Source organism: Lithobates pipiens, unplaced genomic scaffold, assembly GCF_037356315.1.
Source record: "Lithobates pipiens isolate NorthernLeopardFrog02 unplaced genomic scaffold, aLitPip1_a1.2 Scaffold_25, whole genome shotgun sequence".
NCBI classification, from domain to species: Eukaryota; Metazoa; Chordata; class Amphibia; order Anura; family Ranidae; genus Lithobates; species Lithobates pipiens.
The window spans coordinates 169359013-169373095 of NW_027507787.1; the positions used below are offsets into that span (position 1 = coordinate 169359013).

The 14083-nt window shown below is 43.9% G+C and overlaps 1 protein-coding gene across 1 annotated transcript in view; it reads right to left on the reverse strand.

The window, feature by feature from the left end:
- LOC143929793 (alpha-2-macroglobulin-like protein 1) overlaps nucleotides 1–14083 on the reverse strand; it is a 198952-nt gene that overhangs the window by 103237 nt on the left and 81632 nt on the right. The window contains exons 13-14 of the mRNA XM_077453770.1: nucleotides 6246–6471; nucleotides 488–614 (exon numbers count right to left, since the gene is read on the reverse strand). Of these exons, the coding sequence (XP_077309896.1) occupies nucleotides 488–614; nucleotides 6246–6471 (353 nt within the window). The remainder of the gene's footprint in view (nucleotides 1–487; nucleotides 615–6245; nucleotides 6472–14083) is intronic.

Sequence of the window (14083 nt, forward strand, 5' to 3'; positions counted from 1 at the left end):
CCTATCTTCTTTGGTTCTCTGTACATTTGGCTGCGTGCTAGTAGCCCATTGGATCTGGTAAGTGTACCCGATCATTGTGTTTGATGGTGGCTGCACATTCGATGTCAATTTCCACTCTTGTTGGGCCTCTTCACGAGCACATCGAACTTCTCCCCGGAAGTAGAAGTTTGAACCCATATTGAACTGTTTTTTTTTTACTTCAGTCTCCTTTTTTGGAATTCTTTATGATTTAGCACGTGTATTTTTATATGGGCGTTATGATTTGTTGATTTATCAGTATCATGTTTGTATGATTTACACTTATTATCGGTGTCAGTTATTTTTACATTTTTCCCATTATTACACTTTCATTTGTGTACATATCTCAGCGCTGCACTTTATATCACATTTACTTATGCAATCAGTTCTATTGCAGTGTCAGCAGCTTAATATTTGTGCTGGCGCAGTATAATTTTTTATTTTTTTTATTCACCTTATTGATTATTACCTATTGCTTCAGCAGTGATATTCCAGTTGAAGGTGTCGGATTGATCTGCACAGATGCATTTGGTATACACACAGTCATTGCAGGCTTCTATGGTGAAATTTGAATAACTGACCAGCGATACCTGGACCTGAAGACAAAAATCGGAGTTAAAACCCCAAATCCAGACTTTTTGCTCTCCTCTCCAAAGCCTCCCTGCCCTCCTTGGGATCTGAGGCATTATCCCCCTTAGGATCATGCTTTTTTTTAATTTTATTTTTTTAACCTTCTTCTGAAGTTTTCTGACTGGACATGTGCTGCACTGACTCCTATTTGTCTTCTTCCAATGGTAGGCAGTCATCCCACACTCCGTACACACGACCGGACTTTCCGTCAGAATAAACTCAGACGGAGTTCCGACCGGACTTGCCCACACACGATTGGACCAAAGTCCGTTAGTTTCGAACACAATGACGTACGAGGGGACTAGAAAAGGAAGTTCAATAGCCTATAGCTGCCCTTGCGTCGTATTTGGTCCGTTGGACCAGCATACAGACTAACGGTTTTCTCGATAGAAATAGATTCTGTCGCAAAGATTTAAAGCATGTTCTATTTCTAGGTCCATCGGAATTTTAGAGCGAAAAACGATCGGATTATCCCACACACGATCGGAATATCCGATAGAATGATTCAGTCTGACCTTTTCTGCCAGAAAATCTGGTCGTGTGTACACGGCATCAGTTTTTCCTTAGTCTTCCAGGTTAAGTGTCCTTAAACCTGGAACACTGAGGACATCTTGTGGCCAAAACTTCTCTCTCTTGATCAACTTTGACTATTTTGAATCCTTATCCTGCTAACATTAGTAAATTGATGGGAACTTATGTCATATTTATTTTTTTAAACATTTTTTTTTATGTTTCTTCAGTTACTTCCTGGTTTCCTGTCTAGGCAAATTATGCCATTAATCTCTGAGTCTTCTGAAGGGGAGGAGGGGTTTTCTCAGCTAAGCACACCCTCCTGCTTGCAGGCTTGAGCTTAGGGCAGATTCCAGGAAGTGAATGCTATTTGAATCATCTGCTCTTACTCTAGATGGCCATGGCCAGAAATGCTTAGGGGACGTTTTTCAAAGTGATTTCTCGGCAAAATAAAGCATGGAGACATGGATGGATGGGAGTTTACTTCGAATATTCAAAATGAATTAAATAGCATTTTTCCTTTGTGGTGCCCAGATGAAGCATTGTTCCACTTTAAAGAGAACCTTCATTCACCCATCTGCCCCCCCCCCCCCATCCCCCCACCATCATCCCTCCATATCATTTAAAGTGTCACTAAACCCACATCATAAAAAAAAAAAAACTATCATTAAATGGTATATTACATGCTGTTCATACTCACTCAGTCACTATGAGATTCCTTTTCTTTATTCTGCAAAATCAGTGGTTGATCCTCCTGTTCTCTACCTCCCCCATTCTCTCCATGTCCCCAATGCAGATGGAGATTTTGCAGAGCAGTGTTGGAAGTTCTGCACATGCTCAGTTTTCCGTGAGCTTCTCTGCTGAGCATTTCCTCCCTATCACATCTAAGCAGCCCATGTGACAATAGACTACAATAGAACACTAACTAGCTAAACACAATGGTATGTGGGATATTACATGTAGATTGATGGAGGCTTCACCTCTGTCTTATTTTAAGACACAGGTTGGAGGGGTGTGACACAGCCCGTGACTGGCAAAACTCTATCTGCCCACACCATGTTACTGCCAAAAAATAATAAAGATTTGATTTCAAATATAAATTTGTATGACAATTTAAAAAGGTTTATTGATATTAATTATGCCAGAGGCTGATTTTTTGTTGTTTGTTTTCATTGGACATGTGACCAACAGCCGAGGAATAGAAGCTCCTCCTACATATGTTTCCCTGCAGACAGGCTGGAAGAGAGCTGAGTCATGTGACAGCTGTATATCGATTAGGAAAAAGGTCGTTTAATTTTAATTAAAATAGTTGCAGTGCCATCATCCACATACAGATATAGAAGGGACAATGTAAAGTAAACAGTGTGTGTTTAGCATCACTTTAAGGCTTTTTACATGGCTTCTACCCTACCCAATGTGAATTGGCAATTTTTGTCTCTTTATTTATTTTCCCATTTTAGGCCTGGCCCTGCCTACTCAGGCCATTCTTGCCTAGGTGAGAATGACGTGTCCCTACTGCTTCAGCCTCCTGGAAGTTCCCATCACATATCCCAGGAGGCTGCATGCAGGGCCGGGGGTGGGTAGAAGGGGTAGCTGCCCTGGGCACAGTATTGTAGGGATGAGGGCGCCGCAAGTTCCTTCTACTATAAGGCTGACAGGAGTAGTGACAGCAGCATCACTACTACTGTCAGCCCAGTGCTGGAAACAGTAAAGAGAGGAGTAGAGAGCCAGGAGGAGGTGTGGGCTGTGCTCTCTCTCCCCCTCCTCCTCATAAGCTCACACATAATGAGGGGGGGTAGGGGGCACAATTTGCCATCTTTGCCCTGAGCACTGGCTGCATGAGAAGGGAAAAACAGAGGTCAGTGGGCGGACCTGTAATCGTCAGAGAGCTGTTGCCTGAACCTGGATAAGGCAGCCAGAATCTGATGAATGAGGAGGACCAAGATGACGGCATGGGACACAGGATGCGGCACCTGAGTACCAAATCAGGACAGGACATAACTGGATCCTCTGGGTAGATAACTATCTGAATCCAGGACAACGCTGACAGGGGTTCTAACCTTTTATATCCAAAAACTAGAGAAATAAAACTGTTTTGGCTTTAGATACATTTTTTTTTTATATTTTATTGCCCTTCACTTGTACCTAGTATAATTTTAAAGGCTTATTTGATTAATTTTGATAATTTTAACGCCCCTCTAAAAACAACATTTCATTCTTTTAATCAGCTTTTTTTTTTTTTTTTTTTTTTATTCGAAATGTATTCTACCTAAATTTTGTCATATCTGATTCCTCCCAAATTTTTATCAACAAGCTAATGCAATTTTTGCATTTTCATTGCATACCTTACGTTAGACTCAAGGATGTCATCAGTGGGACTCTATGCAAAGCAGGATGGTGTGAGGTCCCACCAGGGTGCTGCACATAACTTCCTGATAACCTCACAGCACCCTGCCTCAGTACTCCCATCAAGAGCTCTCTGGCCTGGCGCAAGCAGTGGATTGGCTCTTGGGAGGAGTTATGCAAATTCCAAAATACCTTGATGGGTGGGTGCCAGTCTGGAGGAGTGGGGGGTTTTAGGCAGAATGCATTTCCAAGAAGACCGCCCTAGGTAACGCTTGGGATGCTGAGCCTCCATGATTAAAATAACTGAAATCCAATAAAAGAAAGAGTCGGGCCAAGAACAGCAAGTCTATAGTGCCTTGCGAATGCATTCGGCCCCCTTGAACTTTTCAACCTTTTGCCACATTTCAGGCTTCAAACATAAAGATATAACATTTACATTTTTTGTGAAGAATCACCAACAAGTGGGACACAATTGTGAAGTGGAACGAAATCTATTGGATATTTTAAACTTTTTTAACAAATAAAAAACTGAAAAGTGGTGCGTGCAAAATTATTCGGCCCCTTTACTTTCAGTGCAGTAATCTCACTCCAGAAGTTCAGCGAGGATCTCTGAATGATCCAATGTTGTCCTAAATGACTGATGGTGATAAATAGAATCCACCTGTGTGTAATCAAGTCTCTGTATAAATGCACCTGCTCTGTGATAGTCTCAGGGTTCTGTTGAAAGCGCAGAGAGCATCATGAAGACCAAGGAACACACCAGGCAAGTCCGTAATACTGTTGTGGAGAAGTTTAAAGCCGGATTTGGATACAAAAAGATTTCCCAAGCTATAAACATCCCAAGGAGCACTGTGCAAGCGATCATTTTGAAATGCAAGGAGTATCAGTCCACTGCAAATCTACCAAGACTTGGCTGTCCCTCTAAACTTTTAGCTCAGAAAAGGAGAAGACTGATCAGAGATGCAGCCAAGAGGCCCATGATCACTCTGGATGAACTGCAGAGAACTACAGCTGAGGTGGGAGAGTCTGTCCATAGGACAACAATCAGTCGTACACTGCACAAATCTGGCCTTTATGGAAGAGTGGCAAGAAGAAAGCCATTTCTCAAAGATATCCATAAAAAGTCTCGTCTAAAGTTTGCCACAAGCCACCTGGGAGACACACCAAACATGTGGAAGAAGGTGCTCTGGTCAGATGAAACCAAAAATCTAACTTTTTTGTCCACAATGCAAAACGATATGTTTGGCGTAAAAGCAAAACAGCTCATCACCCTCAACACACCATCCCCACTGTCAAACATGGTGGTGGCAGCATCATGGTTTGGGCCTGCTTTTCTTCAGCAGGGACAGGGAAGATGGTTAAAATTGAGGGGAAGATGGATGCAGCCAAATACAGGACCATTCTGGATGAAAACCTGTCGGAGTCTGCAAAAGACCTGAAACTGGGACGGAGATTTATCTTCCAACAAGACAATAATCCCAAACATACAGCAAAATCTACAAAGGAATGGTTCACAAATAAACATATCCAGGTGTTAGAATGGCCAAGTCAAAGCCCAGACCTGAATCCAATCGAGAATCTGTGGAAAGAGCTGAAAACTGCTGTTCATAAACGCTCTCCATCCCACCTCACTGAGCTCAAGCTGTTTTGCAAGGAAGAATGGGCAAGAATTTCAGTCTCTCGATGTGCAAAACTGATAGAGACATACCCCAAGCGACTTGCAGCTGTAATCGCAGCAAAAGGTGGCTCTACAAAGTATTAACGCAAGGGGGCCGAATAATTTTGCATGCCCCACTTTTCATTTGTCAAAAAAAGTTTCAAAAATCCAATAGATTTCGTTCCACTTCACAATTGTGTCCCTCTTGTTGGTGATTCTTCCCAAAAAATAAAAATGTATATCTTTATGTTTGAAGCCTGAAATGTGGCAAAAGGTTGAAAAGTTCAAGGGGGCCGAATACTTTCACAAGGCACTGTATATAGCAGTGGTCTCCAAACTGTGGCCCGGGGGCCAGATGCTGCCCTTTGTTTGCCTTTATCTGGCCCTTGGGGCACTATTCTTCCCACTGGCATTAACAATGGGGCATAATTCCTTCTATTGACACCAACAGTAGGGCACTATTCCTCCCACTGACACCAATGATGGGGCATTCTTACTGACACCAGGACATTTCCTATTACCCACTGGCCACAGTCCGGCCCCTCTAAAGTCTGAAGGACAGTAAATTGGCCCATTGTTTAGACAGTTTGGAGACCCCTGCTATAAAGGAAAGTGATAGATTTATTTATTAAAAGGTTAGTTATATAGTGCCATCAGTTTACACAGCGCTTTACATATATATTGTACATTCACATCAGTCCCTGTCCTCAAGGAGCTTACAATCTAAGGTTCCTAACTCACATTCATACTAGGGCCAATTTACACAGGAGCCAATTAAGCTACCAGCTTGTCTTTGGAGTGTGGGAGGAAACCAGAGTACCTGGAGGAAACCCACACTGGCACAGGGGGAACATGCACACTTCATTCAGGTAGTGTCATGGTTGGGAATCAAACCAACGACCCCATGCTGCTAAGTGGAAGTACTGATCCCGAATGTTCTCCAGCCAGGAAATGAGGCGGCTCTATCTGACATGCTTCAGATTCTAATGCACATTGTAAGAAGCTCACAGTGTGCACTGCAATCAAAATAAGCAAGACTGAAGAAAAAGGATGGGATTTGGCTTTCATGTTCTTATTTAGTTACCTTCAAGCATTGTTTCAGATAATTGAAGACCAGGGATTTCAATGTCACCGTCTCCCCCCGGATGATGGAATAGGGTAAGGTGAGGTCCACAAAGAACGGCTTGAAGACAGTCAAGGATACTTGTGCTGAGAGACCAAAGCCATTGTCCCCTAGGCAGAAGGTCTTGGCGTTAAATGTAGTGATGGTGTCGGGGGCGGTTACTGAGATGGTTGTGAAGCCAAATTGACTATGAAAGACAAACAGAATAACATGGGATGAGAGTGGATCAGGAAAAATATGGAGTATGGCACATATGGTGAGAATGCCCCAGAATCCAACAATGTTGGAATAAAGGACTGAGTCTTAGTTTCAAGGTTTCCGGTATTTGCGTTCCCAAACTTCTCCATCTCATTCTATGTAAAGCAGTATTAAACCCAAAGCAAACATTTCCTATACTGCAGCTTACCAATTCTTAGATGTGATGGCTGCATTTGTTTTCTTTTTCTAGCTTTCTTTCTTCAATTTCACCTGGTGATCTAGCCAGTACGTCTGTTTTTCAAAAGAACAAACTCTCTTCCAGATGCATAAGTTTACAGGGATTAGACAAACCATTGAACACTGACAGGGGTGCTTAAAATGGTCAATATTATTTATTTATGTAAAACCTTTATCCCAAACGGAAAAAAAAAAAAATGTATACTGTAACCGATCATAAATTGTTAAATGGAGTTTGACTTCAATTTGTTAGTGAGTCTAAATCTGCTAGTCCTAACACTCCCCTCCCCCTCAGACTGACAATGCTGCCGTCCAAATTTGCCCCTTGTGCTTCTTCATCCACAGTAGGGGGCGCTCTAATACAAGAGATGTGTTACTGGCCAGATCATCAGGTGAAAACAGAGGGAAACGAGTCTAAAAAAGAAAACAAATGCAGCCACCACATCTAAGAATTGTTAAGCTGCAATACATTACATGTTTTGTTGTGAGTTTAATACTGCTTTAATGCCTCTAACCACATTCAGTCTTTACATTTTTTTTTTTTTTTTCCCTTGCAGCTAAAATTCTGATTGCAAAGGCATGGAAATCTCCAGTGGTCCCTTTTCGATCAGTAAAACAAACTGTCCAGGACAAAGTCCCACAAAAAGTGTAAAACCCCCAGATTGAAATTATTACTTATTCATGACTCTTGACTGCTAGTTAGCATTTTTTTCTAGCTAAGGGTGCGACACTGCCTATACTCTGGTCCTCTCTCTTGTCTTTTCTTCCCTTTTCTATGGATTCACTTCTATGCATGTGCAGTTTTGAGACGCATTTTTGAGACCTGTTTTAAGACACATTCTACGTTTTCTCGTGCATGTTTTTGATGTTTTTTTTAAAGTGAATGTAAGCCCCATTCATGGCATTTGAGCGAAGCACATATATCTGTGGTGTTTACTTATCTCTCTCCAAAGCTCTAAGTGTTGTTTCTCTCTGGTGCTTTGTTCCTCTGTTATCAGCACAGGTCACTTCCGACATGAGATAACAAGAGCTAAAAACTTGTGTCGAGTGCTCAAGTCAAAATTTATTTAAAAATGTTGCTGGTCATGTAAAATGCTCTCAAACCAAGTTACTTTCAAACCAAGGTTTTTCTGTACCACAAAAAAAAAGCTCCATTTGTGCGTAAAAAAAGGACATACATTTTCAGTTAAAATAACGCAGTGTCATATCGCAAAAAATGGCCTGGTCATGAAGGAGGTAAACCTTCCGGAGGGGAAGAGGTTGATGCATTTTTTTGGATTTGTTACTATTGCTAGGAAAGTGTGTCTGTTGTCATGCAGGAAAACACAACAAAAAATGCACCATGTAACATTGGGGTGTTTAGCTCAATTGGTAGATGCATTTTTTAGTTCACATCAGGCAGGCGTTTATGGTTAAGGGCCTGGTAGCCCACGTTTATTATAAGAAAACAAAATATTAGTCCATCCAGAAATCCCACGTAGGGGTCCAAGCTTGCATTAAATACACAAAAAATCCAAATGAAAATGCTAGCCCACCTGGCTACTCTTCAGCAGTAGTGCTGCTATAGGTACTTGCTCCGTCCACCAAACTGCTTGGACGCACACAGTCTTAGGCTCCTTGGACGCACACAGCTTCAAGCCCTTTAACACACAGCTTTGGACTCCTTGGACGCACACAGCTTCAACCCTTCAACGCACACAGCTTTGGGCTCTTTGGCCATGCACACAGCTTCAACCCTTCAACGCACACAGCTTTGGGCTCTTTGGCCATGCACACAGCTTCAAGCTACTCCACTCCACCATCCCTCACACTCTACTCCCAACATCCTTTCATTATATGGCCTGTCTGCAGCTGGGCACACACCCTGCTCGTTATCATCCAGACCTGGACACAGGGTTGGAGATCCCTTTTTCCTCCAATTTTATAGGGACAGAGCCTTGCTCTGTCACAACCAAAAAGGCATTTTTTTATGCAATTCTAATGAAGTCTATGGAGCCAAAAATGCACCATGCTGCCCATAAAAAAGTCCTTGCACCTTTCCAAAAAAAAAAAAAAACTGGTGTAAACTCCATAGCTAAATAGACTGTAGTGCTTTTCTGTAAATCTAAAAATGCATTGCAAACTGCATTAGGTGTGAATCAGGACTTAGGGCCAGTGCACAGCAGAATGTGGTGTGGGAAACCCGCGTTCTGTGCGCGTTTCCCCACATCGCGTTCAAAACACACTGAACTTGCAAATATGATGGTGGATAATGGAATCTGATAGCACTCTTCATGCAAAAATCCAGGTCACAATCCTGCACAATGTCCTTTTTGTCTCTGTCAGTTGGCCATGCCAACCGTGCTTATGCTTATCGGACAACCTTTTCCCGGAAGCTGTGTATGCCGTAATTCATTTAAACCTGTATCTTACAATATCGTAAATAAATTGGCAACTTCAGTCACAGAGGCACCAGCTAAGCGACACCAACAATTTGCCCTCTTTGAAGCTCAGTAAGCTGTGCCATGACTCCGTGTTACTAGCAGCGCATGCACGGAGGCTTCCCACCTGTTAGATGTCTCATCACATAGCGGAAGAAACAAAAATGTTACATTGCTTTCAACGCAAAATGTGTCATCACTTTAACGCCTGAAAATCATGTAGTGTTTCCATACTTTTGTTCAATCCTTGTAGTGTTCCCATTTGGAGATTTCCTCATTACGTTCAGTCCCAGTGACATTGGTTACCAGGGCTAATAAAAAGGGTGAATCTGCCTAATTGTGACACCGACAGCAATAAAAACCTAATAGAAGGCAGAGCCAGCACTCCCCTAGACATCCTCAGGGTTAATGAAGTCATTTTGCAAGAGCCATGTAGAAATATGCAAAGTATGGCAAAATATTGTTTAAATCACTTTTTCAATATTTTGGTGGGGATGGGTGATATGTGGATGTTGTCAGTATTTTTTTTTTTTTTTTAATGATTATTTTTACAATTTAATTTTTTTTTTAATTTTTTTTTGTTCACAATGCTTTTTGGGGGGAGGGGGTTGGGGCAGTGGACAGTGTTTGGAAGGGCAGGTGAGATTGGTGTCAGTAGTTTTTATTTTATTTTATTTTTTTACACTTTTTCGTTTTTTGGGGGGCTTTGGTGAGATGTCAGAGGTCTAAACAGACCCCTTTGAGACAAAGGGACTGAGGACACACATTCCCCGTCCCTTTCTCGGCACTAAAAAGGAATGAACAGGAGACAGAGGCTCCTGTCCATTCATAAACTGAGCAGAGTAAACACAGTTTACTCTGCTCATTTATCACAGGACACAGGAGTGATCTTGCTCGCTGTGTTCATTAACTAGTTCCCCCCCGCATCCGGCAGGAGAGGAGAGGAGGGGAACCAGCTGCGGGGGGTGAAGGGGGCCGGAGCAGAGCGGGGGGGTGGAGAAGGACATAAAGGGGGCCGGAGGAGAATGGGGGCAGAGAAGGACATGGAGGGGGCTTGAGAACGGGGGCAGAGAAGGACATGGAGGGGGCTGGAGGAGAACGGGGGCAGAGAGGGACATGGAGGGGTACGGAGGAGAACAGGGGCAGAAAAGGACATGGAGGGAGCCGGAGGAGAACGGGGCTGGAGAAGGACATGGAGGGGGCCGGAGGAGAACGGGAGGGGGAGGCAGAGAAGGACATGGAGGGGGCCGGAGGTGAACAGGGGTGGAGAAGGACATGGAGGGGGCCAGAGGAGAACAGAGGTGGAGAAGGACATGGAGGGGGCTGGAGGAGAACGGGGCGGAGAAGAACATGGAGGGGTCCAGAGGAGAACGGAGGTGGAGAAGGACATGGAAGGGGCCGGAGGAGATTGGGGGCAGAGAAGGACATGGAGGGGGCCGGAGGAGAACGCGGGGCAGACAAGGACATGGAGGGGGCCGGAGGACAACGGAGGTGGAGAAGGACATGGAGGGGGACGGAGGAGAACTCAGGGCAGACAAGGACATGGAGGGGGCCGGAGGACAACAGAGATGGAGAAGGACATGGAGGGGGCCAGAGGAGAACGGGGGGCAGAGAAGGACATGGAGGGGTCCGAAAGAGAATGGGGGCAGAGAAGGACATGGAGGGGTCCGGAAGAGAACAGGGGCAGAGAAGGACATGGAGGTGGCCCAGGAGGAGCACACAGAGCAGCTGGGAATGATCGGTGCCGCTGGAAGGACAGCTGTGATCACCGATCTCCCCGTATAGCTTTTTAGCTGACAGCCGCAGGAGGGAGAGAAGAAAAAGCATCTGATAGTTAAAAATCTATACAAAGGAGATCTGTGATCACAGCTGATCCCCGCCACACCGATCATTCCTGGGAGATTGGGAGGCGCTTGCGGGTGTGTGGGAGCTGCCGCAGAAGTGCGGGAGTCTCCTGCACCTTCCGGGAGACTTGAGATGTCTGCTTCATATGCTTTCCAAGTTTTAATGCATCAACCATTGAAAAATATAAGACTTGTGTTGAAACAGAAACCAGATGCAGGGCAATTGAGAATCATAGGGTTTGTTACATGTTCCCTTCCTACCTTATACAATGTACTTTTCTTTTTGATAAACTCTATTTGACTTTTTAATAAAATGCCCCCGCCCATTCACAGTTTGAACCCATTTGGGGTGGTTGGCTGGTTGGGAGACATGTTTTATTTATATATTTTTTTTTAAAAAGGTATAATTCAGGAATGTTTTTCTAGTTATACTAATATTTTTTTTTTGTACAATGATTGCTGAATATCCTATTTTCATTTTCTCAAAAGTGATTATATCTACGAATGTCTGATTCTATTGTTATTCATTTTATCCCATGTTTACATTTTTCTCTTTCTTTTTCTTGACATTCTATGTCTTTTCTTATGTAAACTTCAATAAAAAAATACTGAAGAAGAAACAGAAACCAGAAAAAACATTTACCTGTCCTTGTCAAATAGATAAGGAAAGCTACGCGAATATATGTCTAGTCTGGTCACACATAAAAACACCATTGTCCTGTAAAACTTATTGTGCTAGATTTTAGGAGATGTGTATACAACCAAACCTCTCTAAATATTCATTGAGTCTGTTCAAAGTTAATTTCAAAAACATTTTAGGAAGAGATTTGAAATGTGTGCAGTCAGTATTATGTTTAAAATACATCTGTTATAAGGTAAAAATATAAGGTTATGATATAGGACAAATTATAACTAGAATTGTTTAACCACTTGACCACTGGGCACTTAAACCCTCTTCCTAACCAGACCAATTTTCAGCTTTCGGTGCTCTCATACTTTGAATGACAATTACTGTCATGTAACACTGTACCCAAATCTTTGTCCTCTTTTCACACAAATAGAGTTTTTTTTTTGGTGGTATTTAATCACCGCTGGGTTTTTTATTTTTTGCGCTATTAATCAAAAAAGACAAAAAATTTGGTAAAAAAAAAAAAATTCTGTTTCTTTTAAAATGTATTGCAGAGTATTGGCGCATATTGGCAAAGTATTGGCAGAGTATTGCAGTATTGCACAGTGCTGCAGAGTATTGGCAGAGTACTGCAGGTTATTGTCACTGAGCAGCGCTGTGGGCACTACACATCCAGCCCACAGCGCTGCTGCAATCTCTCCCCCCTCTCACTGTACCGATCGGGAGGAACCGGCGTCATTTGACGTAGCAATCACGTGGTAAACAGCCACTATCAGCGCCCGTTTACCGTGAACCGTGATGCTCCCGGGTGGGCACCCCAGGATTCTGGGAGGACATCCATGGACGCCCTGCCAGAATTAGCTGACTGCGCTGTAGCCGTATTTTGGCTATGACCCGGTCGGCATGTAGTTAAAGCGGGAGTCCACCGGGACTCCGCGTTTTTTTTTTTTTTTTAAAAGCCAGCAGCTACAAATACTGCAGCTGCTGACTTTTAAATAGTGACACTTACCTGTCCAGCGCGCCCGCGATGTCGGCACCCGAAGCCGATCGCTCGCTCGTGCCGCCGCCATCTTGGGTATGGGAATCAGGAAATGGAGCCTTTCGGCTTCATTTCCCGGTTCCCTACTGCGCATGCGCGAGCCGCGCGGCGCAATCCGGACGGTCCCCGCTGCCTCTGGGAGCTGTGTGTTTCCCAGCAGGCAGCGGGGCACTTGCTGAAGGGGGCGGGCGCTTGCGGAAAGGGGCGTAACGTACGCCCCTTTCCGCAGAGAGCTAGCCCGGAAGTGGGTGCAGTTACCTGGATTATCCAGGTAACTGCACCCCCCTCCCCCCTGAAAGGTGCCGATTGTGGCGCCGGAGGGGGGGGGGATTCCGATGAGCGGAGGTCCATTTTAGGGTGGACCTCCGCTTTAAGATGGTTAAGATGCCAATCAGTATTATGAAAGACATATGAATCGTGATTAGAACTGTATAAATGTACACATAGCATGTGTCTTTAGATAAACAAATATTCAATGGATATACCAAAATTATACATTTATCCATATAGATAATCATTTTTTTTTGTGATATTGATTAATATATATAACATGTGTCTTTCCTAGATAGACCAGTCTTTATAAGATATACATTTATATATAAAGCCATTTTATGTAATAGTGATTAAAGAGGAAGTAAACCCTGATGAGTTTACTTCCTCTTTCATTACCCGCAAAGATAAAGCATAATGGACTACTATGCATCGCATAGTAGTCCATTATGTGTCACTTACCTGACACAGGAGTCAGCGAAGTCACCGCTGTGCCCTGTAGTCCGGCGCATCCATCTTCTCGGTGGGTCTCGCTGCTCCACCGCTGTCATTTGGCGAAGCCGCGATGACGGCACTCCCACGCATGCGCACGGGAGCCGCCACTTTTGCGGCATATCGCCGCTGACCGCGGCGCGCTCAGTCCGCCTGCGCACCGCTGTCTGCGGCGCATGCACCGTAGACAGCAGTGCCTGTCTTTCGGCAAATATCTCCTAAACCGTGTGGGTTTAGGAGATATTTCTTGGACCTACAGGTAAGCCTTAATCTAGGCTTACCTGTAGGTCAAAGTTGGTTGTAAGGGTTTACAACCACTTTAAAGTGGATTTGCACACCCCAAAAAAATGTCATGAATGTTCCTAAAAAAAAAATTAACATTTATTTGGAAACAATAATTATTTTTTTTTTTACTCACCTCTAAATGGCTGTCGCTAGGGGGTCCCTTGTAGTCTGCCTCCTTCAGTGCCTGGGCTTGTGACATCACTTCCCCTCGGAGCAGGAAAGGCTCAGCTCTGCCCGCTCCCTCTTGTCAATCATCTGGGACATGTGACAGGTCCCAGATGATTGCGCGTCCAATCACGGTGCGTGGTGTCGCTCGCACATGCGCAGTGGGTGCCCAGCTGTGAAGCCACGACCGGGCACCCACAGTTACAATGCCGGCGCCGCCG